This window comes from Gopherus flavomarginatus, chromosome 1, assembly GCF_025201925.1.
Source record: "Gopherus flavomarginatus isolate rGopFla2 chromosome 1, rGopFla2.mat.asm, whole genome shotgun sequence".
NCBI classification, from domain to species: domain Eukaryota; kingdom Metazoa; phylum Chordata; order Testudines; family Testudinidae; genus Gopherus; species Gopherus flavomarginatus.
In genome coordinates this window covers 160,477,153-160,504,390 of record NC_066617.1, presented here as the reverse complement: position 1 = coordinate 160,504,390, position 27,238 = coordinate 160,477,153, and the positions used below count along the sequence as shown (strand labels likewise).

The 27,238-nt window shown below is 47.4% G+C and overlaps 2 protein-coding genes across 5 annotated transcripts in view; one reads left to right on the top strand and one right to left on the bottom strand.

The window, feature by feature from the left end:
- The window catches only part of ARHGAP31 (Rho GTPase activating protein 31), an 879,079-nt gene that overhangs the window by 718,187 nt on the left and 133,654 nt on the right, over nt 1-27,238 (bottom strand). The window lies entirely within an intron of this gene.
- TEX55 (testis expressed 55) lies at nt 12,245-22,124 on the top strand. The gene is made up of 4 exons (XM_050961977.1): nt 12,245-12,321; nt 14,112-14,570; nt 16,132-16,194; nt 16,850-22,124. Exons 1-4 carry the CDS (start codon nt 12,304-12,306, stop codon nt 16,952-16,954), a joined length of 645 nt encoding a protein of 214 aa, XP_050817934.1. The 5' UTR covers nt 12,245-12,303; the 3' UTR covers nt 16,955-22,124.

The window sequence follows — 27,238 nt, the reverse complement described above, 5'->3', positions numbered from 1 at the left end:
TGATGCCACTCAGTTTGAGGGCCCAATCAAACGTGTTTTTACAGCCATTTCTAATATTTCATGGACTTTATTCAAATTAACAATTTCCATTATCTCCATGACAAAAGCATAGCCACAAATGTATGTCAGTATAACAACATCACTCAGGGCCATGGAAAATCCACACACCCCTACACTGGAGTACCTACGCTGAAGGGGATAGCTCTCCCGGAGGCATAGGTAGCATCTTCATTGGTGCAGCTGTGCCACTGCAGCACTGTGAGGGCTTGGCTACACTCGAAACTCCAAAGTGCTGCCACAGGAGCGCTCCCACAGCAGCGCTTTGAAGTGCGAGTGTGGTCGCAGCGCCAGCGCTGGGAGAGAGCTCTCCCAGCACTGCAGGTACTCCACCTACCCGAGGGGATTAGCTTACAGCGCTGTATCTTGCAGCGCTCAGGGGGATGTTTTTTTCACACCCCTGAGCGAGAAAATTGCAGCGCTGTAAAGCGCCAGAGTAGCCAAGGCCAAAGTGTAGACAAGACTTTCATTATGCTAATGTGGGCTGCAGGTGTCTCCATACAGGCCCAGCTTAGTAACAGTGCAATTTAGGTAATTTGTGTAACCTACGTAAGTTACAGTTACACATATTAGTTACAAGAGTGACAGGACAAGTAGTTGTTTGCACATTTAACTCTGACATGCACAGTTCAAACAACTTACAGACCATGAATTCCTCATTGAGCACCACTGTCAATCATTTTGAACAAAACTGAGAATTTTGCAAATTTGTTCATGGCCAGTTTGTACACAGGATACAGGGTCAGCCTTAGGGGTGGGCCACCCAGGCGTCTGCCCAGAGCACCAGTGGTCAAGATGACACTGTGCAGCAGTGCAAAGGTGCATGCTGCCGGTGTAAAGCCATGGGAGGAGGGGGGCGAGGGCACCATGCAGGGGTTAGGAGGCGGGGAGGAGAGTGTTGCAGAAGTCACAGTGCAGTGGTTGAGGTGAAGGGGTGCAGGGGTTGGAGTGAAGGGAGCACAGTACAGTGGTTAGGGCTGGAGGAGGAGAGAGTGCAGGAAGGGGGTGCAGGGCATGGGGTAAGGGGGTATAGGGATGAGGCAAAGGGGGCGCAGTGCTGGGGTTAGGGAGCCTGGGGAGCCCACAGGGACCAAGGGCAATAGGGAGTACCCACAGGGCCCAGAGGCAATGGGAGGGGCACTGTGCCCATAGGGGCCAGGATAGCCAAAATACAAGTTTGCCCAAGTGCCATTTTTCCTAAGGCCAGCCCTGCACAGGAATATTCCCTGGTAAGCCAATATGAAGTAAGCACCACAGAAATGAGGAGAGGAGAGGAGAGGAAGAGAATAAAAGAAGCCAGATAACACAGCAGTTCTTACAACAAAAGTGTAAAATTATTTTACCAGAGTTTTACATCTGTTTTACTTTTGGATCCAAATGCTACGAGTTCTGAATGCTCCATGTTTCTCATGATCAATTACAGACTTTTCTCTCTCTTTCAGGAACCCAAAATTCAAATCTCTAAAGAACGAAGGCCTCCTGCAAACTATCCCTTCCTTTCCAAGGGTTTGTCCTGGTCTTCAATGTTCTATTCTACCCTGCTCCTGGGCTCCACTTTAGCCTTCCTGGGTTACTTGTCAGTCTCCACACTCTCCGTTTTCATCAGCCCGTCCCTGCAGAATCACCCCTCTATCCTGAAATTGACTCTAACCCTGAAGCAAACAGGACCAAATTATATAGGCGCCTGACTCCTCCAACTTCCAACAGCTTCTGCAAGGCTTAGCTGTTCATTAGGGTTAGCTGACCTACAACCTAGTTCTAATTTCCTGCTTCTCAAAGGTCTTTTTCTCCTACCCCTGTGACAGTCCATTCTGTCACAAAATGAAATGTGTTGGATTAACCACTTGCTGTGAATCATTCACTTGGCTGTTCCTATGGCAATACTTTCCCTGTGGTTTGTGTAAAGCTGGTTCTAACGTTCTATCTAATTAGGCACTTATGTGGTCTTCCTCTTAGTACCTTACAGTTGTTAATGGATTTTATCCTTACCATCAAAGTAGTATTATCTCCATTTCACACAGAGGAAACTGAAAGATGGGATAGATTAAATGACTTGATCAAGGTCACACAGCAAGTGTGGTTGAGCCAAGAATTGAACATGCATCTTCTTAGCTGTAGCCTAAGGCTAGGGCCCCAGCCACTAACCTCATCAAACACAGTCGCTGAGCTGCTTTAAACCACAGCTCATGACAGACATGTAAGAAAGAAAAACAACAGCCATCTCCACAACCTCTGCATAGAGACGATTCTTTCTGTCTTTCACTCCTTCCTTCCTTCCCGGGCACTAGGATAACTTACCATTAAGAAAGCAAACCCATCACATTTTGAAGAGACAAAGCCAGAGCAAGGGGGATGGTGATGGAGGCTGAGACAATGTATTTTTAGTCATTTCAATAAATTATGGAGATGTGAAGTTGATAATTTATTGAAGAAGGGAATTGGGGGATTCTATGTAAATGTTTTCAGATGAATAATTAATGTGGCTTTCTAACATCAGGGGGTCTTTAATTAAAGCCTCTGTTAAACAAGGCAAGGCATGAGACAGGCCCAGCCTGCAGCAGCTAATTGCATCTTTCGCATGTACAGCAGCAATTTAGAGATGAAGCATCATTCGCATCCTTAGAGGAGGACAGATCCCTCCTGGAGTGAGTGATGTGATACTTTGTAGGCTAGCCCAGTGGCCCTGGAGCTGATCTGTTGGAGATCACGTGTTAAATTAGGGTTGGCATATATGCCAGCTGCCAGGTGGGGGCTACAGGTGCAGGGTTTCTGAGGCTTCTAAGCAATGCAGAAAGCAAAATGTAACCTTAAAAGACAAAAGATGCCAGGGGCCCTTCCTGTCTGCCTGTCCCCATGCCCCCCTCCTCACTCTGTCTACCTGTGTCCCTCCCACTCCATGTCCACCTGCCCCCATGGGCCCCGCCTGTTCTGTGTCTGCCTACACTGAGGTAGCTCATGGTAGGGTGTGAAGTGCAGGGATAACAGAGAAGTCCCAGCAGTTGGGTAGGAGTGTAAGTCAGGATTTGTCCTACCATTCAGCTACTGAAAACCCTTTCTTATCCCCAGCATAGCACCCCAAACAGCCCCTCTCTAAAATTAAAACCCTCCTGAACTCCTGGGCTCTTTGTTCTTCAGGGATTTCAAATTAGGCTCCTCTTCCCATTGTTATTTTAATTGAAACACCAGCAACCGATGGTGAGTTTATGGGGGGAGAGTCCACCAAAGGCAACAAGGGAGAACACAGCACAGCCCCCCCTCCTGTTCCTTCTGTTGCTGTAAAGAATGGGTGGGAAGAGTTGTGGTGGCGACTGTGTAAACTGTACCTTCAAGACCCTCTACACCATAGAATCATAGAAGATTAGAGTTAGCAGAGACCTCAGGAGGTCATCTAGTCCAATCCTCTGCTCAAAGCAGGACCAATTCCCAATTAAATCATCCCACTAGGGCTTTGTCAAGCTGGGCCTTAAAAACCTCTAAGGGATGGAGATTCCACTACCTCCCTAGGTAACCCATTCCAGTGCCTCACCACCCTCCTACTGAAATAGTTTTTCCTAATATCTAAAATAGATCTCCCACACTGCAACTTGAGACCATTACTCCTTGTTCTGTCATCTGCCACAACTGAGAACAGCCAAGCTCCATCCTCTTTGGAACCCCCCTTCAGGTAGTTGAAGGCTGCTATTAAATCCCCCCTCACTCTTCTCTTCTGCAGACTAAACAAGCCCAGTTCCCTCAGCCTCTCCTCATAAGTCATGTGCCTCAGCCCCCTGATCATTTTCATTGCCCTCCGCTGGACTCTCTCCAGTTTGTCCACATCCTTTCTGTAGTGGTGGGGCCCAAAACTGGACACAATACTCCAGGTGTGGCTTCACCAGTGCCACACAGAGAGGAATAATCACTTCCCTCGATCTGCTGGCAGTGCTCCTACTAATGCAGCCCAATATGCTGTTAGCCTTCTTGGTAACAAGGGCATACTGCCAACTCATATCCAGCTTCTCGTTCACTATAATCCCTGGGTCCTTTTCTGCAGAACTGCTGCTTAGCCAGTCAGCCCCCAGCCTGTAGCGGTGCATGTACATCACACCATCTGACATGTGTTTGGATCCATGGCAGTCTCATGAAGGGAAACATAAAAGCCTCATTGCTTTGGACTTTGAAAATCAGAGTGGAAAATATATGGAATAACAGTAGTCACTCCATAGTTAAGTTGCAGCTGAGTTTCCAGTATAAACCCAGTTATGACTCCCCCACTAAAAATCCACAGTAAGTCAGAGGGGCCTCAAAACTGGTAAGTTAAATCTGAGGCTAAGATTGAATTTTCTAGAAAATTTGAAGTGAATTAACCCTAGGGCTCATTAGTTTTATCATCTGGGGGTGGTGGGGAAGCTGTTATAAGTCTTCTAATTTCCCCACCCCCACTTTGGAGCAAAAAAAAAAAGAAAAAAAAAACCCAGAAGAAAAGACAGATGAAACCTACTTTTACAGACCTCCTCTAGCTGAGATCTAGTCCCCAGGACCAACATTTACTTAATTTGAAAACATAAAAGTTATTAATATTTTCTTTAGTAATGTTGCTAGGGAACATTGGCTCTGGTTAGCTATCATGAGATCAACGGAATCTGCACTCATAAGCACAGACTGGGTATTGCAGGACTAAGGCAGAAGGGAGTCAAGGGGTGATAGTGCACAGATGTCACACAATACTGTACCACCACGAAGACCTGATTGTGGGGTGAGGGGATGCTCAAGAGTTGCTCAGGGGTGCAGAAAGAGAGGACAAGGGGAACTATTACGGCTTCCCAACCTTCTCCATCCAACAAAGTTAATATAATTCATCTAAAACATTCCCAGTGCTGTGGGCTGAAGGAGTTTCTTTGGCTGCAGAAGCCATATTTGGAGGCACCCATTTTTGATACTCTACATGCAAAGCAGGGTAACTGGGAGGCTGGCACTGCTCTAAAGGTCAGAGCTCAGGTAGTTAGGGTTTCTCTTCTGCACATTCCTACACTTGAAAGGTTGGGATGTTTTTGTCCAGTTTAGGTGTGCATTTCCTGACTTTCTTTCTAGAGTGTGTTTTCTACTTATTTGTTCACACCAATGTTCCTGAAAGGAACAATATCTGCTTGCAACCTTAGCAAAGATTTTTTGTGGATTAATTGCACTGTAAAAGCTGTGCCAGGATACACTGTTAGACCCAACCCTGCAGTTCTGAGCCTCTGCTGCTCTCTTGTGGGAAGAGCTGGAAGGGACACTGCAAGTGGATATTTTTCTGCCTGACAGGAGAGTTGGGTTTCTCCCCACACTCATGCTCAGGCCCCATCTGCCCCCAACAAATAAATGGTCATACCAATGTATGAAAACTTAACAGTTCAGTGCAACACCCCCCGCCCCAGTCCCCATGACAATATTATTTTAATCATGTTCTTATCATGTTACAGTCTTTCAAAAGCTCAAGGGTGCAGCATGCCTCAGGAACACTGTTCAGAACTAGCCTACCAGGGGATCTCACATGTGATAACATTCCTGACCTAAATCTTTCCTTCCCCTCTCCCTGGCTTCGGCTATATTCCCTTCCACCTTAAATCTCCCCCATCTCTAACCCAAGAGCAGCCTCTTTCTCCTTTTGGGAGCTCAGCGTTGGTATCTGTCTATAGTATTTTATATTGAAGCACCACCACACTATCTGAGCACCTCACAGACTGCAACATGTGTATTCTTCCAACACCCCTGTGAGATTAGGAAGTGCTATTCTCCCCATTGTATAGATGAGGAACAGAGGAATTAAGGCCCAGATCCACAATGGCATTTAGGCACCTAACTCCCATTGAGCTCGGTGGAAGCTAGATACCCAAATGTTATGTGCTTGCAACCTTAGGGGAGTATTGTGTGGGGGAACATACTACAAAAGGTATGGGAGAATACACAGCCAGACCCAGCCCTATGCTTCTGAGTCCAGTGGGACAGAGGGACCCAAAGACCTTTAAGAATCTGAGCCTAAGTCACACAAGAAGCGTGGGGTAAAGCCAGGATTTGAAGATAGGTCTCGCAAGTAATAAGCTAGTGCCCATTGGACCATCCTTCCTCTTACTTTTCTCACTGACCCCCTAGAGCCACACTGCAAAGTCACTTATTCGTAATCCAGTATTTGGGAAGGGCTGGAAACAGGGCTGGATGGGGTTTTTAAAGACCACCTTGGGCTCAGAATGTTTTCAGGCTGGATTTGACTCAGATTGTGTAGTACTGGAGTGGATGTAAGTGATTTAATGTCATTTTTAAAAGTCAATATTATGAATGTTCAGTTTTGTAAACGGTGTCTGGGTTTTGCGATGGGCATGTCTGGTGTTTGTGTCACGTACATCTCACTAAATCAACAACATGAATAAGAGAGACTCAAAGGGAACAATTGGTGAAAATTATTTGTTCAAACTCTTCACTGAATACTTACAGTAACAAATACAAGTAACAAATACTTTCAAAGCAACTAGGGAGCAGTTTGTTCATACTTTGCTAGCCAAAAAGGTGGCTACTTTGCTAGCCAATATGATCATAATAAATAAATCAACCAACTTGTCTAAATAACAACTGTGTGATCACACAAGGATAAATGCTAGCAGAGACTTAGTACACAGATAGGACAAAACCAGCAGCAGATCTGTGGTGCAGATGTTAAAGAAGTGTTCTCTGAGACAGAGACTGAATCTATAATGATTATCTGATTTCTCTGACAATCTATTTAAGTTTCAGCTTAATAATGGGAAGGATGGCCATAGCTAAAATAGTGGGAAGAATGGTCATGGCTAAACCATGACTCCGTAGGCACACAATAAAGGAGAGTGTTACTGATCTGCAGCTTGTGTTTTCTTATTTATTTCAAAGTGTTTAAGTTCCAGACCTAGCATATGGTGTGATATAAATAATAATATAATAATACAGTTTTGCTTTCTGAGTAGAAAAGCCATATGATTTATGTAACATGACCACTGTATTTAAGACATTGTTTTACTTAGAATTTTAATGCATTTAAAATGTATCTTCTGGTTTTTGTAATCTGTTCTTCTGAAAGAATGAACAGAGCAGTGATGTATATTTAATGGAGTAATTCATCGTGCTCCCTAGTACAAAATCCTAGCTTTCCAGACCTAGCAGCCCGATCTCTGCAGGAACATAATGTTGCAAACAGAGAGATCTGTTATTTACCAATGAGGCTGAGTTGAAGAGACATGCTAAAAGTGTCACATGGGGCTCAGGATTTACCAGAGGCTGAACTCTGCTTGAGGCCAACAGGTGGTAGAGGTCTGCTCAGGACTGCACAACAGTGGGTGGAGGGAGAAATTGCACCTAGTGAGTCTGACACTGGAGTTGTATTGTGGAGGAAATAGTGCTAGTATGCTTCACCCACCATTGCCCAATCCACCCAGAAATCCAGAGTAGCTGCATATTTCAGCTAAAACAGTAATGGTAGTAACTGCTGTAGATACTACCCATAGGCACCGACTCCATGAGTGCTCCAACCCTGGAGCACCTACGGGGAAAAATTAGAGGGTTCTCTGCACTCATTGGCAGCCAAGCTCCCCTCACGCCCCACTTCATCTCCTCCCGCACCCCGAGCGCGCCGCATCCCTGCTCCTCCACCTACCTCCCAGTGCTTCCCATCTGGCAACTGCCAAACAGCTGTTTGGCAGCATTAGCATGCTCCGGGAGGGAGGGAGGAGCGGGAACATGGTGTGCTCAGGGCAGGAGGTGGGGAAGAGGTGGGGTTGGAGTGGGTATTTGGGGAAGGAGTCAGAATAGGGGCAGGGAGGAGGCAGAGTTGGGGCGGGAACTTTGGGGAAGGGGTTGGAATGGGGGCAGGGCAGGGGTGAGAAGAGACGTGGCAGGGCCTCATGGAAGTGGTGGCGTGAGGGCGGGGCCGGGGGCAAGGTCAAGCACCCAGGGGAAAGAGGGGAAGTCGGTGCCTATGATACTACCCCATGTCATATGACTTAGTTATTATGATCTTCACTTTTATTACAAAAATCATCATAGAAATAGTTAACAATGAGGGCATCTATGAGTATATCTACACTGCAAAAAACACCCGCAGCAGTGAATCTTAGCCTGGGTTGACAGACTGGGGCTCACAGGGCTCAAGCTATGGTGCTAATAGCTGTGTAGACCTTCCAGCTCAGACTGGAGCTTGGGCTCTGAAAACCACACCATCCACTGGCTTTCCAAGCCTGAGCAGGAATGTCTACGCACTGCTATTCTCAGCACCCTAGCGCAAGCCCCATGAGCCTGAGCCTGTAGACCTGGGCTCTGAGTGCTAGTCTACACTAGAAAGTTAGGTCAAGCCAAAATTCACATCCCTGAGAGACGTAGTTAAGCCAGCCTAAGGCCATGTAAACAGCACTAGGTCAACAGAAGACTTCTTCCATCGACTTAGCTATCACCTCTCAGAGGTGGATTTACTACAGTGATGGAAGAACACCTTTCATCGCTGCAGTGTCGGCACTGAACTCTCCCGCTGTAGCTTTTCTAATGGGATTTTCAAAGACTAAAGAAGTTAGGCACCTAAATTCAATACAAGTTGGGCACCTAATTCATTTGGCAATTCCAGCCCAAGTGTCTTATAAATGTATTAAACTAAAATCAAGAAGCTTGTTCTCTGTCTGTTCCCCTCATTCTGTAAGGACCTTGACTTGCTGGTTTGCTTTTTAAGTATGTGACTTTGGTGGGTTTATTGAGAGAAGGCTCAGCTGAAGAAGTGGGGGTTGCTTTTGCTCTCAAGGTGCTTAGGTTCATGCTCACCCTGATGTCTTCCAGGAGCAAGTTTCAGATTCATGGGCCTGTTATCGAAAACGCTCTATCTCTGGACACGGTGCCATTGTTTCAGTGGAACATGGCTGTCATGATCACACAGTGTGAGAGTCCCTCGTGTAACCTATCCTAGACCATTGCCTGGAAGGGTTTTGGAGATGAGGATCAAAACCTGGAATTTGAACTAGTATTCCCCCCAGAGCCAGTGCAGACAGCGGAGCTGTGTGGTAACAGACTCTTGGTGGTCTGCAGTGCTGAGCAGATGTGCTTGCAATGTTCTGAATCAATTACAGCTTTTTAAAAAAAAAAAAAAGTCAACAGTCTCATATAAAAACACAAACTGAACTGCACAGAACTTAACTTCTGTTTCTTAGTTAAACATGCTTTATAAGTCCTGGGTCTTTCCCTTTCTCCCAGCAGCTACAACTTCAGCCTCTTGTATTCCAATCCCACCTCTGTCACACTGGAGTATGAACTGAACTACTTCAGAAGGCTGGTTACTGTGGTAACACAGCACAGCTTTTATCTCCATTCATTTCATCTGTTCTTTGTGAGAAATTGGCAATCTGTTTATTGGTGCCATCTGAAGAGGTTCGTAGAGCAATGAGCCAACTGTCAGGGCTTGTATAGCAGGGGAGGAGATATATGAGAGAGAGATTCTCTCTTTCACATAAATATGAACTATATTATATATACCTATATACATATCATATTGCTTTACATTCCCTACCCTCTCCACTAGTGATGCTAACCTCAATCTCGCGTTTGCCCAATTCTTTTACAAACACCGTTGTGCTTTCTTCCACACTGCCCTACACAGAGAACGCTCCCCGATCTTGATCTGTAAGAGCCCCCACGTTCTGACCCTTCAACTCTCTCCTCAAAGACCCACTGCCACTGTGATGCATGCATCTAATGATGTTGATAGTCAATTTAAATGAAAAACATTGATTGTATGTTTTCTACTTCTTCACAGAACTTTTCAGGGCAGGGACTGTGTCTGAAACAACAAAAATGTCAACAATGGGGAAGGCACATGAATACAGGAGACTGAACTTTCACAGAAGCTAGATCAAGACTACCAAACACACTGCCAGATGAAATAAGAATGGTCACCACAGTCAGCACTAAATGCAAAGCCCTTCTCTTCACCCAAACTCTTCCATAATAGATCTCTCAGCCATACCAATACTCCCACTCTTCTTAGTCAAAAATATTAATAAAGAACTACTACTAATAATAATAAATAAATCCAAGCTTCCACTCACTAGCAAGGAAAGGGTGGAGAAAGAGATCTTTGTCATGTTTTTTTACTACTCGGAGGTGCTCAGGTACTAAGATGAGAAGTACCTGGTTGGATGGATAGAATTTAGCCCTAAAAGATGGCTCTACCTCCATTTCCTTCAGGGTTGCACTGTACAATATTTTGGTTTTGCCTTGCCCTCTAGTGTCCAAAATACAATTAAAAATATCTAGAGAATTATTCACAGTGAAGATAGTGAGCCAAGTTGTGCTCTTGGATACAATAGTACGAATCTGAAGGCAGTGGAGTTACTTTGGATTTATGCAGGCGTATCTGATTCACTAAATGAAGCAGTTCTCTAGGCAGTATTACCTGAGATGTGTATCAGAGCAGGGTTATCCTAGTTAATATCCCACAGGATGCAGAGAGCTGCCCCTACAGTTTTGCAATAGAATTGAGGGGGGGAACAGTATTTAAGCATTTATATGGCAAAGGAGGTGAGAGGTCTAGACCTGCTAAATTGCTTGAAGTACTGAAGTTCCCAAAGAAGTAGATGAGATGTGGGAGCAAACAAAGGGGTACTGTGGCAGGAACTAGGGTGACCATATCTCCTCCTATTTTGGCCAGGACAGTCCCCTTGGTGAGCTCTGTCCCAGACATCACAACTTTTTTGGCATAACTGGGCATTTGTCCCATTTGCTCTTGCCTTATGGGGACGGGGAGGAACGTTTGGCAAGAGCAAATGGGACAAATTCCCAGTTTAACCTAAAAAGTTGTGATGTCTGTGATGGTGGCTTGAGCCTCATCCGGCAGGGCCTGGGCTTGGAGTGGGGCTCGGGCAAGATGGCTCGGGCGAATGATGACGCCAGGCGGCTGGGGCCATCATTAGCCCTACAGAACAGGGCGAGTGACAAGCAGTGACTCCAGGCAACTCAGTCAGCGGAGACAACAGGCAACTCGGGCCGCCCCTTGCATTGTCACTTACCGGGTATCCCATTTTAACTTTAGGGAAATACGGTCGCCCTTGAAGGAGCCCAAGGGCCACAATCAACGTGTACACAATAGCATAATTATACGTGCTCTCTCACCAGTGCACGCATCTTGTGGAGAAAAGTACCACAGGCATAGTGAGCAGTATTGGTGACGATGTGTGGAGCCTCAGGTGTTAGTGAACCAAGTAGATAGCAACTTATAGCAACAGCGCAATGGATAAGGCTGAGTTCGGTGTCTGAGCCCCTAAGCTCTGCCCCAGCTCTCTCGCTACCCACCTCCTGTGCCCACACAGCGCTCTATCTATTTCGCACTGGGCAGGTGTCGGTGCAGACTAGAACCAGCCCAGACTCCAGCCTGAGGCGCTGGGAGCCCAGCGTGCTTGCATGGCCCATGCAGGACTGGCGCTAGGGGTTTGAGCGCCCCTAGGCGGACGACAATTTCGGCGCCCCGCGCGCTGGTCCCGCGGCTCCGGTAAAGCTGCCGCAGTGGTGCCTGTAGAAGGTCTGGTGCTCCACGGCTCCGATGGAGGTGCCACAGTGGTGCCTGACTGCAGCAGCTCCACCGGAGCCACGGACCAGCGGACCCTCCGCAGGCACCACTGCAGCAGCTCCACCGGAGCCGCCTGCCGCCCCCTCCGGCAAAACGGCGCCCACCACTTATTCTCGTGCCCTAGACGATTGCCTAGGCTGCCTAAATGGTAGCGCCGGCCCTGGGCCCGTGGCCGCAGCACGGCCGCTGCCTCGCCTCGAGGCGCTGATGCCAAGCCCAGGAGCGACCCCCGCCATCCCGCCAGCACTAACTCCTCTCCCGCAGCCAGCGCGCGCCACACCCACAGCAGGGGCCCGGGCCCGCCCCCTGCCCTCGCGCCACGCCCCCTGCGGGGGATGCTGCAGCCGCCGGCGGCGCAGGGCGCCCCGCTCCCGGCTGCGGCACGAGCCCAGCCCCTGCAGCACGTGTCCGTCCCCCCCTAGAACTCAAGCCCCTTCCGCCCCATTCCGAGATGGCCGGCAGGAGCCGTAAGGCCGGGCAGCCACGTGACCTCCACGAGTTTCGGCCCCGCCCCTGCTCCGTGCGGACAAAGGGGGCGGAGCTAGAGGTCTGCTGTTCCCATGGCGACCGCCGCTAGCGTCTGTCCCCTCCCCCCCAATACGGAGAGTGCCGAGAGACAGAAAAGGCCGGGACGGCTGGGCGATGAAACGCGCTTCTGCTCCGGGATGGAGGGGCCGGGGCAGGTGAGACCCCGGCGGGCTACGGCTCCCCGGACAACCCCCCCCCGGTGTAACACCCTCCCGCGGCCCCTGCGCCGCCCGCGTCATATGCGCCCCCAGGCACTGTGCCCAACTCACCCGTGTCCCCTGGCATTGCCCCCCAGCCTGGGCCCCCTCCACATACTGCTGCCCCCTTTACATCTCCCCCACACACACTCTGCAACCCGCATTGCCCGACCTCTCAGCCCCTTGCTCACACACCCCTGCTGCCCCCTCTACATCTCACACACACACACTGCCCCCCACATTCCCCAACCTATCACCCCCTTGCTCTCACACACACACACACACACTGCCCCCCACATACCCCAACCTATCACCCCCTTGCTCTCACACACACACACACACACTGCCCCCACATTCCCCAACCTATCACCCCCTTGCTCTCACACACACCCCTGCTGCCCCCTCTACATCTCACACACACACTGCCCCCCACATTCCCCAACCTATCACCCCCTTGCTCTCACACACACACACTGCCCCCCACATTCCCCAACCTATCACCCCCTTGCTCACACACACACACACACACACACACACTGCCCCCACATTCCCCAACCTATCACCCCCTTGCTCTCACACACACCCCTGCTGCCCCCCTACATCTCACACACACACACTGCCCCCCACATTCCCCAACCTATCACCCCCTTGCTCTCACACACACACACTGCCCCCACATTCCCCAACCTATCACCCCCTTGCTCTCACACACACCCCTGCTGCCCCCTTTACATCTCACACACACACTGCCCCCCACATTCCCCAACCTATCACCCCCTTGCTCTCACACACACACACTGCCCCCCACATTCCCCAACCTGTCATCATCCCCTTGCTCACACACACACACACACCTGCTGCATGCTCTACACTCTCACCCTGCACAATGTCTGTCTGATAAAATGTGAATCTCAAAACCGAACCATGGAGCCATGCTGCCAGCTATCAGTTTGTCACACTGAAGCTGTGTGTTAATTTGGGCAAATCGTTGCTCTCTGTACATTCATTTCCCTCCCCTCCATAAAATTGGCAGAGTGATATTCAGTCATTGTCATAATACCTAGCCCTTATCATCCATAGAGCTCAAAGTGCAGCACAAAGCAGGTGCAGGTCAATATCATTATCCTCATTTTACCAGTAGAATAATCGAGACAGGGAAAGGTCAAGTGACTTACCTCCAGTCACCCAGAGTAGTGACCAGAACTTGGGTCTCCTGAGTCCCACAGCAAGACTCTACCCCCTGTTGAAGCACACTGCCATCTAAGGATGAAAAGCACTGTTTTGTATAAGCTCTCAGCTCTGTGGATATTCTTGTTTGCTTTAGAGTTTTTAAAATAGAAGCCTTTTAGAGAAGGTAGAATTACAGAGCCATGTGTTGCTTAAACCTCTTCTGAGCTGGAAAAGAAAGAGACTGAAATCCTATGGAAGTCAATGAGAGTTTTGTCATTCATTGACTTCTGTGGAGCCAGGATCTCACCCAGAAAGTAGCATCTCTTATATGAGGAATAGAAAATTAATATTCCCCTTTTCAGTCATACTAGAAAGAGATGAGGCTCCCATAGGTGCCAGCCTCTCCCAGAAATATGTACTATAGCAAATGGTGGCAGAGCCCTTGCGGTAGGAGCTGTAGCTACAAAGGAATACTGGACCTCATCCCACTCTCGTCTAAAAGGGTGCAGTAACGTAATGAGTCTAGTGCACAACTCTACGCATTTAAAATAGTTTTTAAAATGTGTTAAACGTTTTAGCCAGAGCCTGAAGAAGTAGGAATGACTGAAGTGCAGGAGCCTGTTGAATCACCAGCAGCAGTGATTGAGTCACCGGGGGACCAGTCACCTATAGTTGAATTGCCGACATCAGTGGACCAGTCACCTATAGTCAAATTGCCAACCTCCGTGGACCAGTTACCTACAGATGAATTGCCAGAGTCTGTGGCCAGATTACTCATGGCTGAATTTCCAGAGGCCGAGGCTGAATCATCCGTGGCTGAATTGCCAGCTGTAGCCCAAGTACCCGTGTATGAATTGTCACCGTTTGTGGGCAAGCCACCTGTGGCTGAACCAGCAGAGACTGTAGTCGGAACACCTGTGGCTGAATCAGCAGCAGTGGTCAAATCACCAGAAGCTGAAGAGCCTATGGTGTATGAAGACCCCTTTGAAGTTTCCCTTATGTACATGGAGAAACATAACATTCTGCAGATATTTCAGGTGAACTTTTCCTTTCCATCTCCTCCTCTTCCCCCAGTGACTCACTTGACCTAAAGTTAGTTTGTCAGCATTGTACTGAGTCAAATGCCTGTGCACAGGCTCCCTCCGGTCCTTGCCTCATATTGGCTCATGGCCAAACCATGGAAGTTGGAAGGCTGATCATTTCCAGTGGTTAAAGCAGATCTAAGTAAGGAAGGGAACTTGACCAATCAGGGGGCTGTCACCCCAGGTCATGATCCTATTTGGTGATGCAGCATTATATCATCTTCTGATGACAGCATGCAGGAAGGGGAAGAGAATTGGGACAAAAAGAAATGTATCTGACAGGCATTCCCTTCTCCAAGCAGTAGGGCCATATCCAAGCAAAGTGTGGCTGGAGGGCAGGGGGGATATATGCTGTATGCAGTTAGTGGAGCTGGGGGCAGCATATCCTTGGTGCTTTCCATTTCCACCCCTGCAAATGGCTTATGTACAATTGACTAGGATGGAGACTCCATATTGATGTGACAACACAAATGAGAGGCAAGGAGGATTCTGTTTCTCCATCCTCCTTTCTCACTCCCCCACAAAAATCCCTGCACTGAAGCCATTTGAAAGTATTTTTATGCATAATCTATTATTTATTACTCCAGCAGTATCTGGAGGGCCAAAACAAGATCAGGGCCTTGTCATGTGATTGTCTATCTAGATTTAGGGCAGGGACTGTCAAGGGTAGGAGAAATGAACTATTATTAAATCCATGTTACAGATGAGGAACTGAGGTACAACAAGTCCATTTGACATGCCCAGGGTCACAGGGAAAGAAGCACAAATTGAATTCAAGTCTCCTAAGTCACAGTCCAGAGCCTTAGCCAAGAGTCTTGCCTTCCTTTCTCTGGTGCCCCCTGCCTCCACTGAGCCAGGAGGGAGGGTATCCTTCATCCCCTGGCTCCTGGGAAGGAAGGCAGTGAGTGTTTTTGAAAGGAGAGTGTGGTGGGTTCTTCATCTCCTTCTGCTACCTGCAGAGGAAACGAAGCTGGCTTTTTTATTGTCTTTTTGAGCCCAGGTCCTGCATTATTGCTCATGGTCCTGTTATGCTTCAAAATGTTTACAACTAAAAATAATAGAACACATATTAAAATCCAGGAACAGCAGTTAGACTTACGAAGGTAATTGCCTGGATCACTCTTCTTTCCTTTTTCAGCAGACCAGTAACATATTAGCTTTGTTCCAATCCTTAGTGCCTCCAGCATTTCCCGTGGGTTCTGAACAATAATTGCCAGTGGTTGAGTAACCTTAGTATTCGATTCCCACAACATATTGTCCAGTCCAGCTCATTGTATTTGTTCACATTTTCCAAATGTTCCTGTACCTGTTTCTATCAATACCAGTATTTACAAGCTCCCTGTTACTTGTTCACACCTCTTTATTTTTCCATACATCCAGTACCACATCCCCAATACTCAGTAATCTCATCCCAAAAGACAGAGCATCCCTGCCCTTGGCAGAACTTTCTGCATCCTTGAACCTATTACCTACCTTCAGCAGGAAAATCTAATAACACTCTTACTTTCTTTCTCAGGAGATCACTGAAAACTTGGTGTATGAGAAGCCCGATGACCCCTTGCAGTTCATGTTGCTGCAGGTATGGAGTGTTTGGGGGGACATACCGAGCCTGTCTTTTAGGTCTGCAGCAGAATTGTGGCTGAGCAGGCCGGAGCTGCAGTGAAGCCATGAATATTCCTCTCACCATGAGCCTTGGCACTTGGAAGGAGGAGGATAGGACAGGGGAAGAATGCCCTGGTTGACAGGGTCTGAGTGTGTTTTAAAGGGGCAGGACATGGCAGGTTGGGGAAACAAGGCTGGAGGGTAGGGTCAGTGTGTGGAAGGGAAGGATACAGCAGGAGACGGTGGGGTACACAAGTCCTACAAGACAGTGTCTGGAATTGTGAGGGAAGATCATGGACGGAGAATGATCTATCAGCAATGGGAGGTTTTTAAAATACAGAGAACTAAAAGCTTGTGAAGTGAGAGACAGTGGGGATGGGGAGGGTTGGTGCGGGCACAACAGGAGATAAGAGGGGATTACAGTAAAGACAAAAGAGAAGGAAGGGCAGAAAGAGGATACCTTTCATCACTCCCCTCTCCCAGGGAGACAGTCCCCACTGTTTTTAACAGAGACCCAAGCCTTGTCCTGTACTTCAGTTTTCAGAGCTGGCAGAAGTGGTTGTGGTGCTATCTCTGGGTTCCAGTGTTATAGCATTTGGAGGGTGACTTGACCACTTTCTTCTCCTCCCCAGGTGCAGTCCATGATGAACAAGCAGCTGGAAATGGAGGAGGAAGAGGAGGAGCTGGGTGGTGACAGCTTCTACACAGCAGAGGACTTTCCTGGTGGCCACCAGTGACCTTGGCAACATGGTTGTTAGCACAGGGCCTCTGGCTAGCACTGCACTCTCACACTTGGTGGAAATGGTTTTGAACAGGTCTGATGGTAACTGAGCTTTCTGACTTCTCTTGTTCTGGGTACTGCACTTCCAACTGCTTGTAAATTATGCAACAGCATGTTATCATTGATACACAGACCTCCTAAGAAACACACACACAACCTCCTGAACATTCCTGCCAAACCCACCACACAGCTTGTACACACAGAGGCTACATTTCTGTGCACACAGACCCTGCAGCTCTGATCACACATATGCCCAGACAACAGCACAAACCCACAGCAGTGAGACTTAATGGCTGTATACCCAACCAGCCCTTGAACCCTTACACATGTCTCTACCTTCTCTGTTCTGTTTTTTTGGGGGGTGCGGTCTGTCCCAAGCTGTCATATAACAATCCACTATATAACAGTTTGGAACTCCAGTGTCCACACTGGGAGGGAAATTTCTCTGTCCTTCTCCTTCCCAGAACCCCCTTGCCCCACACTGGAAGGGACGGTTTCCCCCTCAGCTATCCCTGCTGAGTTCAGATCACTCTGTCCTTTTGTATTCTTCTCTCTCTCATGGCATATACAATTCCTATACGCACACAACTAGAAGGTGAAGTTAAGGTTGCAGAGACGTGTGGCTTCAGAGCATATCACCCCTTAAAAATACTAGTTGAATGAAAAACAAAAAGAAGTGTTAGAAACCCAGGAAATTTAGAGTTAAAGGGTACTTCTCAAACAAGTAAATCAAATTACTGTTATCTGTCATTCAAGTTACGTATACGTAGGATGACCATATTTCCCAAAGGAAAACGGGATACCGTGCAGGGCTGGCCCAAGCACCTCCCACACCAGGGCTGGCTGGAGCCACTCACCCAAGCCTCCCTCTCTTCCTCACAGGGCCTGAGCCGCTCACCTGAGCCCTGCTCTCCCCTACGCCAGAGCCCTGCCTTCCGCCCCAGGCTGGCATCGCACCCCCCCTCCCCGATGTTCATCTGCACCCCACTTTTTTGGAAAAAGTGGGCTTTTGTCCCATTTGCTCTTACCAACTGATCAAGTTGGCAAGACCAAATGAGACAAAGGTCCACTTTTTCCAAAAAAGTCGGGACGGCTGTGACAGGGCTTAAAAAAGGGACTGTCCTGGGCAAAATGGAATGTATGGTCACCCTACTTATATGGTCCTCATCACCATAGTATCTGAGTGCCTATCTCCATCGCCTTAGAAATGTCTGCCTACACTGCAGGTATAGAAAATGTGCACCGTAGAACACTGGCTTTATAATTTATTTCATGCATACCTATCTCCAGTACTTAGTGTGCTGTTTTGGCACCACACTGACCTTTGCTCATTTTAGGTAAATGCTTTAATATCATGATCTAGGTCTTTGAGGTTTGTATATAGTCACATGCTAGCTCTGTATCTAATGGCATTTGAATAGTTACCTAATGCCGGTCCTTTCCACTCAAGGATCTCCAAGCACTCAGAACTATTAGTTAATCTGCTGTATTCCATTTTAGAGGCACATGAGTGCCATCTTTCGTTTCCAAATAGAGCATGATCTTGTAAGGCAAGGAGGGCCAGATTTTTACAGACCTTTAGGTGTCTAAAGATGCTAATAAGCACCTAGTGGGTTTTTAAAGTGTCCTTAGCAGGTTAGGTACTTAACTCCTATTGAATCACTTAGCCGCTTTTGAAATTCCCATTAGGTGCCTATCTGGCCCTGAGTGCCCTCAGCACCTGAGAGAACTGGACCCTTAATGAAATCTGGGGAATGATTGTTTTCAGGCTGGTGGTATTTGTCTAACCAAGACTTTTTGTAAAACCCTTTGATGTGCACTGGGTATGACCATTAGGAAAGCTGGAAAGCAGCAGCATTACTGTATGATTAAGACTGAAGCTTTCTAGCTTTTTGTGGCTACCTATCAAAACTTCATTTGAGATGGATAAGTTAGTGTGTCTTTCTGATTCTTTTGTCAGGATATTGCTGTGAAACAGAGTTAAGGTGCCTGGCTTAAAAAATGCAACTTTAACTCTGAATTGACTGGGTTTCTAACATTTAAGCATTGTGTTTTGTGGTTTGTTTTTTAATTTCTAACATTCCTGAAAGGCCATATGCATTCAAACCATTGATGAGCCTGCAGCTGTAACTTCACATTACTGAAGTTTTTTGTGGGGGGAATTTCCTCAGTTTCTTTTAAATGGCCCTAAGGTTGGCTGGAGAGGAACCCTGACCTTTTCCCACAAATCCTGTGAGTTTTGCAAGAGGGGAGGCTCAAACTGGCAGTCCTTAGAAGGTCCAGGGGAAAGAATACCTCGTGGGTCTGCTGACTGCATCAACTTCTGCTACTAACATCTCCACCCATTCTTGGAGGGAAGGCTTCCCGTGGGTGCACATAAAGGGAGCTGAATTCCTGCAAACTTCTGTAGGTCCACAGGAACAAGGCTCCTCTCCTGCAGGGACCAGGAGGTGCATAGGAATATAGCCCCATTCCTTTCAATTGCGTGATGTTTGAAGGACTGGAACTGGCTGCCTATGGCTGGCAAGAGAGTTGGGGTGAGGACTGTAGAACTAAGAACAACTTCCTTATTGTTCCTCAGGAGGTTCACTAGGAGAAAGGACTGGCTGAGAACAGGGCTTTGATGGGGGTAACTGTTACCCCATTCCCCTGAACCTCCTGCAACCACAGAAATAGGGAGACCCACTTGTGAACCTTCCAGTGGAAAAATCTCCCCCCCCCCCCCCGCCTTTTGACGAGCCTTCCAAGTTGACCACATTACACTTTTAGCTCTCTCTTTGCAAGGAAAAGGGCTGAGTACTTACATTTTAGAAAAAAATGAAAGCTAAGGTCTCCAGCAATCACATGATGTCTTGTGTTCAGATTACCAGAGCTGACCTTCCTGGCAGCGTTACAGAGTGAAATTTAAATAACTCTTAAAAATCAAATTTTAAAAACTATATTTTGGACCTGGGTATCTCCGCTAAGGGAGTCCAGTAAAGTAGATTTTATCACTGTCCTTTCTATCCGAAGAATTATGTGAAACCCCCGACATCTCTATTTGGGATGTCATAAATCAGAACCCCCTTGTCCCGTTTGCTTCAAAGTTAGCAAAAAAATTAAAATCTGTCTTAGCCACAGCTATAACCAGATAATTTTGAGGGTGATTTTTGAGGCTTTGCAGGGCAGGAGAGAAGGGGGTTCTATCAAGGGGAAGAGGGAGCAAATTGGAGTTTAAAATGGAAACTTAGTTGCAGTCTTGCCTTTGGAAGGGCTGTCCCTGTTCTGTAATGTTTCACCCTAAGCCATAGTTCCCTGTTGATCAGTGGATACACAGTGGCACAACTGTCTCTAATAGCAACTGGCAAACTTCTTGTTGTCTTCAATGCTCTGAAGGATCTCTCAGTTCACTGTGGGACATGGTACCATCCCTCAGACTATTTCATATACAAATCTGACTATTCTATATGGGTTCTTAAACTGTGCTCATCACCGTAGTATCTGAGTGCTTTCCAGTGGTGTATTATGCAATGTGACTAACATCTGTCACGCATTGTTAGCACTGTTGCCAACTTTCATGCCGTAAATTGGCACTCCGACTTTCACAATGAGCCAAAAATCAAGCTAATCCCATTTCAAAACTGGGCCAAAACAAGCCAATCCCTAAGAACCCCAACACTGTATGTGACTAGATTCCCCCTGCATGCTGTCTAGGACTGTGGTGGACCTGCTGTGCACCCCAACTCTCTCCTCCCCTTGCCCATCCCTTCTTGCCCCTGCTTGCCAGGAGCCAATCAAAAAAAAAAGAAGCAACAAGGTACAACAAGCTACAAGCTAAAAACTAGCCAACAAGCAACTCACAAGCCAATTAAGCTAAAAACAAGCCCAATTTCTGTGGGTTTTTTTGTGGGTTTGGCATGTCTGATTGTTAGTTCTCCCCCTGCAGAGAGAATGAGAGAAGTGTGTGCAATAGAGTGTCTTGTTTGGGTAGGGGGGCGATTTGTTTTGCTTATTAATGTATACACTCCTCTGCACTTGGAGCGGAAGGTGGTGAGGTTTGCAATTGTCCTTATCTCCTGAGGTAGTTCATGCCACTGTCTAGGACCCAGTTTCAGAGGGGTAGCTGTGTTAATCTGTATCAGTAAAAACAATGAGGAGTCCTTGTGGCACCTTAGAGACTAACAAATATATTTGGGCGTAAGCTTTCACCCTTCTTGTCAACTGTTGGGAATGGGCTACATCCCCCACTAATTGAATTGGCCTCGTTAGCACTGACCCTCTACTTGGTAAGGCAACTCCCATCTTTTCATGTGCTGTATATTTATACCTGCCTACTGGATTTTCCACTCCGTGCATCTGATGAAGTGGGTTATATCCCACAAAAGTTTATGTCCAAATAAATTTGTTAGGTCTCACAAGGACTTCTCGTTGTTTTTGTCTAGGACCAGCATCCGAGAAAACTCTGTCACCTGCACAGATGAGCTTTATCTTTGTTGCAGAGAGATCCATTGACTGACATATACAGGCATGACACTCAGCACTGGCATGGTACAGAGCTGGTGGGACTCATGGTCATGCATACATAGGCTGCTCCATGTACCCTTGCTAATGATCGATGGATAAGCAGAACTTGTAGGGACTGCCCACAAAGAAATCATATCAGCCTCCAAATTGATTGATTAGATCTGAGGCCAAGAACAGAATTTTTTGCAACGTCTCTGCATGGGACATAAAATGAGCCAGGCTCCCCAACAAGATGAAAGTGCTGTCTGAGTACAGCCTCTGATCGTGTGCACAGAAATGTTATCGCTCTGTTGATTAAAGTGCTTTTGCAAAGATCAGCCACACCCTCTGCTGTGCTTTTTACATCAGGCAGAATGTCTAGATGGGCTCTCTCTTCAATGGTCAGCTGCTTATGGCATGGTGCATTACTGCATGATAAAGACTTATTGGGATGAAATAATCACTGTATGACACTTCTTAAAGTTGCCCTAACTCTACTGATTTCAAAGGTGTTACAATTAGCCCCCTCCATATAGTCTAGGCAGCTTAATTGGCTAATTTGGCCTAATTCAGCTCTTGCAGAGCAGGTGGGGGGTACACCCCATCACAGGTCTGAACATAGATATAGGCGGCAGGTTCAAGCCATTAAGTGGGAAAGTGTGTGTGTGCGCACAATCACACACACCAGTGACATAATGGAAAGATAAGAGAGGTGTTTGGTAGGTTGGCATATTATAAGACTGTGCAGAGCTCTTCTACTGAGTCACCCTATGTCAGATGCTAGAACCCTGGAGACAGATTATTTTTGCTGACTTTCAGGCCATGTCTACACTAGAAAGCTTAGAGTGGCACAGATGTACCGATGCAGCGGCACTGCTATAAGATCATCCATGTAGCCGCTCTGTGCCAACGGGAGAAAGCTCTCCTGTCAACAATAAAACCACCTCCACAGCGGTAGCCATGTCAGGAGGAGAAGCTCTTTTGCTGACTTGGCACCGTCCACACTGGTGCTTCTGGTTTATGGGAAGTGTTAGCTCGGAACAAGCATCCCCATTAATCTGCGAATCCCTCTTTTATACAGTTTGGGCCGTTGATGTTGGGGCTGTAGAACAGGTTCTCAGCAGACAATCACTCTGTCCTCGGGACATACCTTTAAAAGCTGGATTTTTGCATAACTGGAGGTGGGGGCGGGGAGAGAAGACTTTGCATTCACCTCCCCCTAGTTATTTCACGGGAAATCCACTTCACATGTATTATCCCAAAGTTTATTCTTACCTGCTACGTTGTTCAATATAGTCCTTTCAGTATCCAGGCCCACAATACTACATACCCTTTGCATTTGATGCAATGGACTCTAAAGATGCTTAACCTTCATTCAATAAGATTTCCCCCAAGATATTGCAGGAAATTGCCATATCCATCACTCCTCCTCTCAGTAACGAAAGCTGAAGAATGACCTGTGTACAGAGCAGGTGGAATAAGAAAGGGGGGTCTTTTATGAGCAGTTTCAATGCATTCTTCATCTTGAATCTGAAACTGACTGTGCAATGATGGGTGCACCAGAAATATTGTAGATGAATAAATGGACAGAGAGCTACTCTCATCCATCCCACCAAGACCTGGTTGTGATTATGTTCAGAGCACCTGTAACCCTACTTCTCCAGCTGGAGGGCAAGCCAGTGACTAATGTAACACACTTATTGTCGTTCAGGAGCTAAGAAGGCTACCAGGAGAGGCTGGGGTAAGCTATGTAACTTGGAAACGCAGAACATAAAAGGGCAGAGTAATTACTGGTGTAATTTCATTAGCAGCGGTGGAATTACACCAGGGAAGAATCAAACATTTTGTGGTTGCTTTTTGCCCTGCACTGCCTGTGGCGAGACCTAAATTAATTTCCTGCTCCTAGTTATTCATCTCTCAAGGCAGCAGGAGATGGGGGATGTACAGCCAACACTCTAAGGCTTTGTCTACACTGGCACTTTCATTGTTAAAACTTCTGTCACTCCGGGGTGTGAAAAAAATCCCCTTGAATGATAAAAGTTTGAACAACAAAAAGCACTGTGTGAATAGGGCTTTGTGGGCAAGAGCCGTGCTCCTGTCAATAAAGCTACCGCTCCTCATTGGGGGTGGTTTTGTTTTGTCACCAGGGGAGCTCTCGCCCGGCAACAAAGAGTGGCTACGCTGCGCACTTTACAGCTGTGCAGCTGCAGCAGCACAGCCACACCGCTGTAAGGTGCACAGCGTAGCCATAGCCTTAGTCTCTGCAGCTCTCTGTAGCACAGGGGCGGGCAAACTTTTTGGCCTGAGGGCCACATCGGGCTTCTGAAATTGTATGGAGGGCCAGTAAGGGGAGGCTGTGCCTCCCCAGACAGCCAGGCATGGCCCAGCCCCTGCCTCCTATCTGACCCCCCTGCTTCTCGTCCCCTGACAGCCCCCCTGGGACTCCTGCCCCATCCAACCCCTCCTCTCCTTCCTGACTGCCCCCCCCGGGACCTCTGCCCCCATTCAACCCCCCTGTTCCCTGTCCTTTGACTGCCCCAACCCCTATCCACACCCCTGCCGCCAACCACCACCCCAAACTCCCCTGCCCTCTATCCAACCCCTCCTGCTCACTGTCTCCTTACCGCGCTGCCTGGAGCACCAGTGGCTGGCAACACAGAGCACCAGGAAAGGCAGCCGTCCCACCTGGCTGGAGCCAGCCATGCCACTGTGCAGCACAGAGCACTGGGTCAGGCCAGCTCTGCAGCTGTGCTGCCAGGCAAGAGCTAGCAGCCCCACCGCCGAGAGCATTGTCCCGGCAGCAGGGCAAGCTGAGACTGTGGGGAAGGGAGAACAGTAGGGTAGGGGCTGGGGGCTAGCCTCCCAGGCCAGGACTCAGGCCAGGCAGGACAGTCCCACAGGCCGAATGTGGCCCATGGGCCATAGTTTGCTCACCTCTGTTGTAGCAGCTCTTCTGGGCAATTAAAGAGTGGGGCTGAGACACTCCAAATTATTACAAATGTTGTTAATTGTATTACAGTCAGTCCCAGGGGATCACAGCCCCACTGTGCTGGGTGCTGCACAAACATAGAACACAAAAATACCCAGCGGTCCCAGAGAGTTTGTGATCTAAATATAAAACAAGAGATCCAGGTGTCATAAACAGATAGCTAAGGGTTAATGTCTCTTTCACCTGAAGCACCTGACCAGAGGACCAATCAGGAAACCGGATTTTTTCAACTTTGGGTGGAGGGAACTGAGTGTTTTTGTCTTTGTTTCTGGCTGCCTGCCTTCTCTGAGCTTTGGAGAAGTAGCTCTACTTTCTAGTCTTCTGTTTCTAAGTGTAAGGACAAAGAGATCAGATAGTAAGTTCTATGGTTTTCTTTTCTTTGGTATTTGCATGAATATAAGTGCTGGAGTGCTTTGATTTGTATTCTTTTTGAATAAGGCTGTTTATTCAATATTCTTTTAAGAAATTGCCCTGTATTGTGTCATCTTAATACAGAGAGACTATTTGTATTTTTTCTTTCTTTTTTTATATAAAGCTTTCTTTTAAGACCTGTTGGAGTTTTTCTTTACTGCAGGGAAATTGAGTCTGTACTCACCAGGGAATTGGTGGGAGGAAGAAATCAGGGGAGATCTGTGTGTGTTGAAGTGGCTAGCCTGATTTTGCATTCCCTCTGGGTGAAGAGGAAAGTACTTTTTGTTTCCAGGATTGGGAACAGAGAGGGAGATTCACTCTGTTTGGATTCACAGAGCTTGTGTCTGTGTATCTCTCCAGGAGCACCTGGAGGGGGGAAGGGAAAAAGGATTATTTCCCTTTGTTGTGAGACTCAAGGGATTTGGGTCTTGGGGTCCCCAGGGAAGGTTTTTCAGGGGGACCAGAGTGCCCCAAAACACTCTAATTTTTTGGGTGGTGGCAGCAGGTACCAGGTCCAAGCTGGTAACTAAGCTTGGAGGTTTTCATGCTAACCCCCATATTTTGGACGCTAAGGTCCAAATCTGGGACTAAGGTTATTACATGAGTGGCAGCTGGTGGGAGATAGACAGAACCCAGAAGCCAGTAGAAATATTATATTTTTCTTTTCTCTGCTAAGGGCTTTTTAGCAGAGAGAAGCAGTTGGTTTTAAAAGGGAACCAGAGAGAATTTTTTTTTCTGCTCTCTCTCGCAGTTTGTGGCTTGCATGTTAAGCAGAAGTCGTTAAGGACTATTAACAGTCTTTTGTCACACAATAGCACTCCCATTGAGAGTCGTACCAGCACTTATAGGCATGCAAATAAAGTGGTTTTTCTGGTTTCCCTTCATTGAACATTAGCTAGAGAGAGAAAAGGAAAATTAGCTAAAGGCACTGTTGCTAGGCAGACTTCAGGAGGCAACAGAGAACCTGCAGTTCAGAAGATAAACACCGGAGGGCACCCCAACACCAGAAAACAGGAATCATGACTTCTAAGGCAAAAATTGAGGCCGAAGAACAAATCAAAGAAGCTGAACACAGGCGACAGATGGAGATGAAAGAAAGAGAAGAACAAATCAAACAGGCAGCACACAAAAGAAAACTAGAAGAAGAAGAGTTCGCCCACCGAAGGAAACAAGAAGAAGAAGAGTTGGCCCACCGCCGAGAAATGGAAAAGCAACAAAAAGAGAATGAAGAGAAGGAAAAACAGAGAAAACATGAACTGGAGTTGGCAAAAGCTGGGCTGCCTGTGCCAGCCAACCCTAACAACCCAGCGCCAAATATTGCTCCACAGCACAGGAAATTTCCCACCTACAAGGCAGGTGATGACACCGAGGCCTTCTTGGAAAATTTTGAAAGAGCCTGTCTTGGGTACAGCATTCCCGAAGACCAGTACATGGTAGAATTGAGGTCACAGCTCAGTGGACCTTTAGCAGAGGTGGCAGCTGAAATGCCTAAGCACCAAATGAATGACTATAAACTTTTTCTAACCAAGGCCAGATACAGGATGGGGATAACCCCAGATCATGCCCGTCGGCGCTTCAGAAACCAAAAGTGGAAACCAGAGGAGTCATTTCCCAAACACGCCTACTGCATTGCAAAAAACTATGAGGCCTGGCTAACAGGAAACAACATTCAAACCTTGGAAGAACTGAACCTCCTCATACAAATGGAGCAGTTCTTGGATGGTGTTCCTGAAGACATCACACGGTACATACAAGATGGAAACCCCAAGAATATCGCTGAGGCGGGGGAGATTGGAGCCAAATGGATGGAACTGGCAGAAAGCAAGAAAGCTACTGTCAAGGGGAACGATTACCCCAGGGGGCACACAGACCATAAACCCTACAACCGAGGACAGCCAAAGACCCCACATACCACCCAAGTAAAGCCACAGATACCCTACCCTTCAACCTCACCAGTCTCCAGTAACTCACCTCGGCCCAGTGACCCATCAGATGGAAGATGCTTTAAGTGTAATGAACTGGGACATATCAAGGCCAAGTGTCCCAAGAACACCATGCGAGTGCAATTCATTACACCACCATCACACCAAAGATCCCCAGGCCCGGATGCCTCTCAAATACCCTTGGAGCGAAGGGAAAATTTGAGAGTGGGCGGAAAGAAGGTTACTGCGTGGAGAGACACGGGGGCACAAGTGTCAGCTATCCACCAATCCTTCGTTGACCCCAAATTCATCAACCCAAAGGCCAAAGTTACAATTTACCCCTTCATGTCACAAGCTGTAGACTTGCCTACAGCTCAACTGCCTGTCCAGTACAAAGGCTGGTCAGGAATGTGGACTTTTGCAGTCTATGACAATT

What these genes read in the sequence shown, in the direction of transcription:
- TEX55 (XM_050961977.1), top strand. An exon ending in ACATTCTGCAGATATTTCAG is followed by an intron (nt 14,571 to 16,131) that starts GTGAACTTTTCC and finishes TTTCTTTCTCAG; the next exon opens with GAGATCACTGAAAACTTGGT. An exon ending in TGCAGTTCATGTTGCTGCAG is followed by an intron (nt 16,195 to 16,849) that starts GTATGGAGTGTT and finishes TCTCCTCCCCAG; the next exon opens with GTGCAGTCCATGATGAACAA.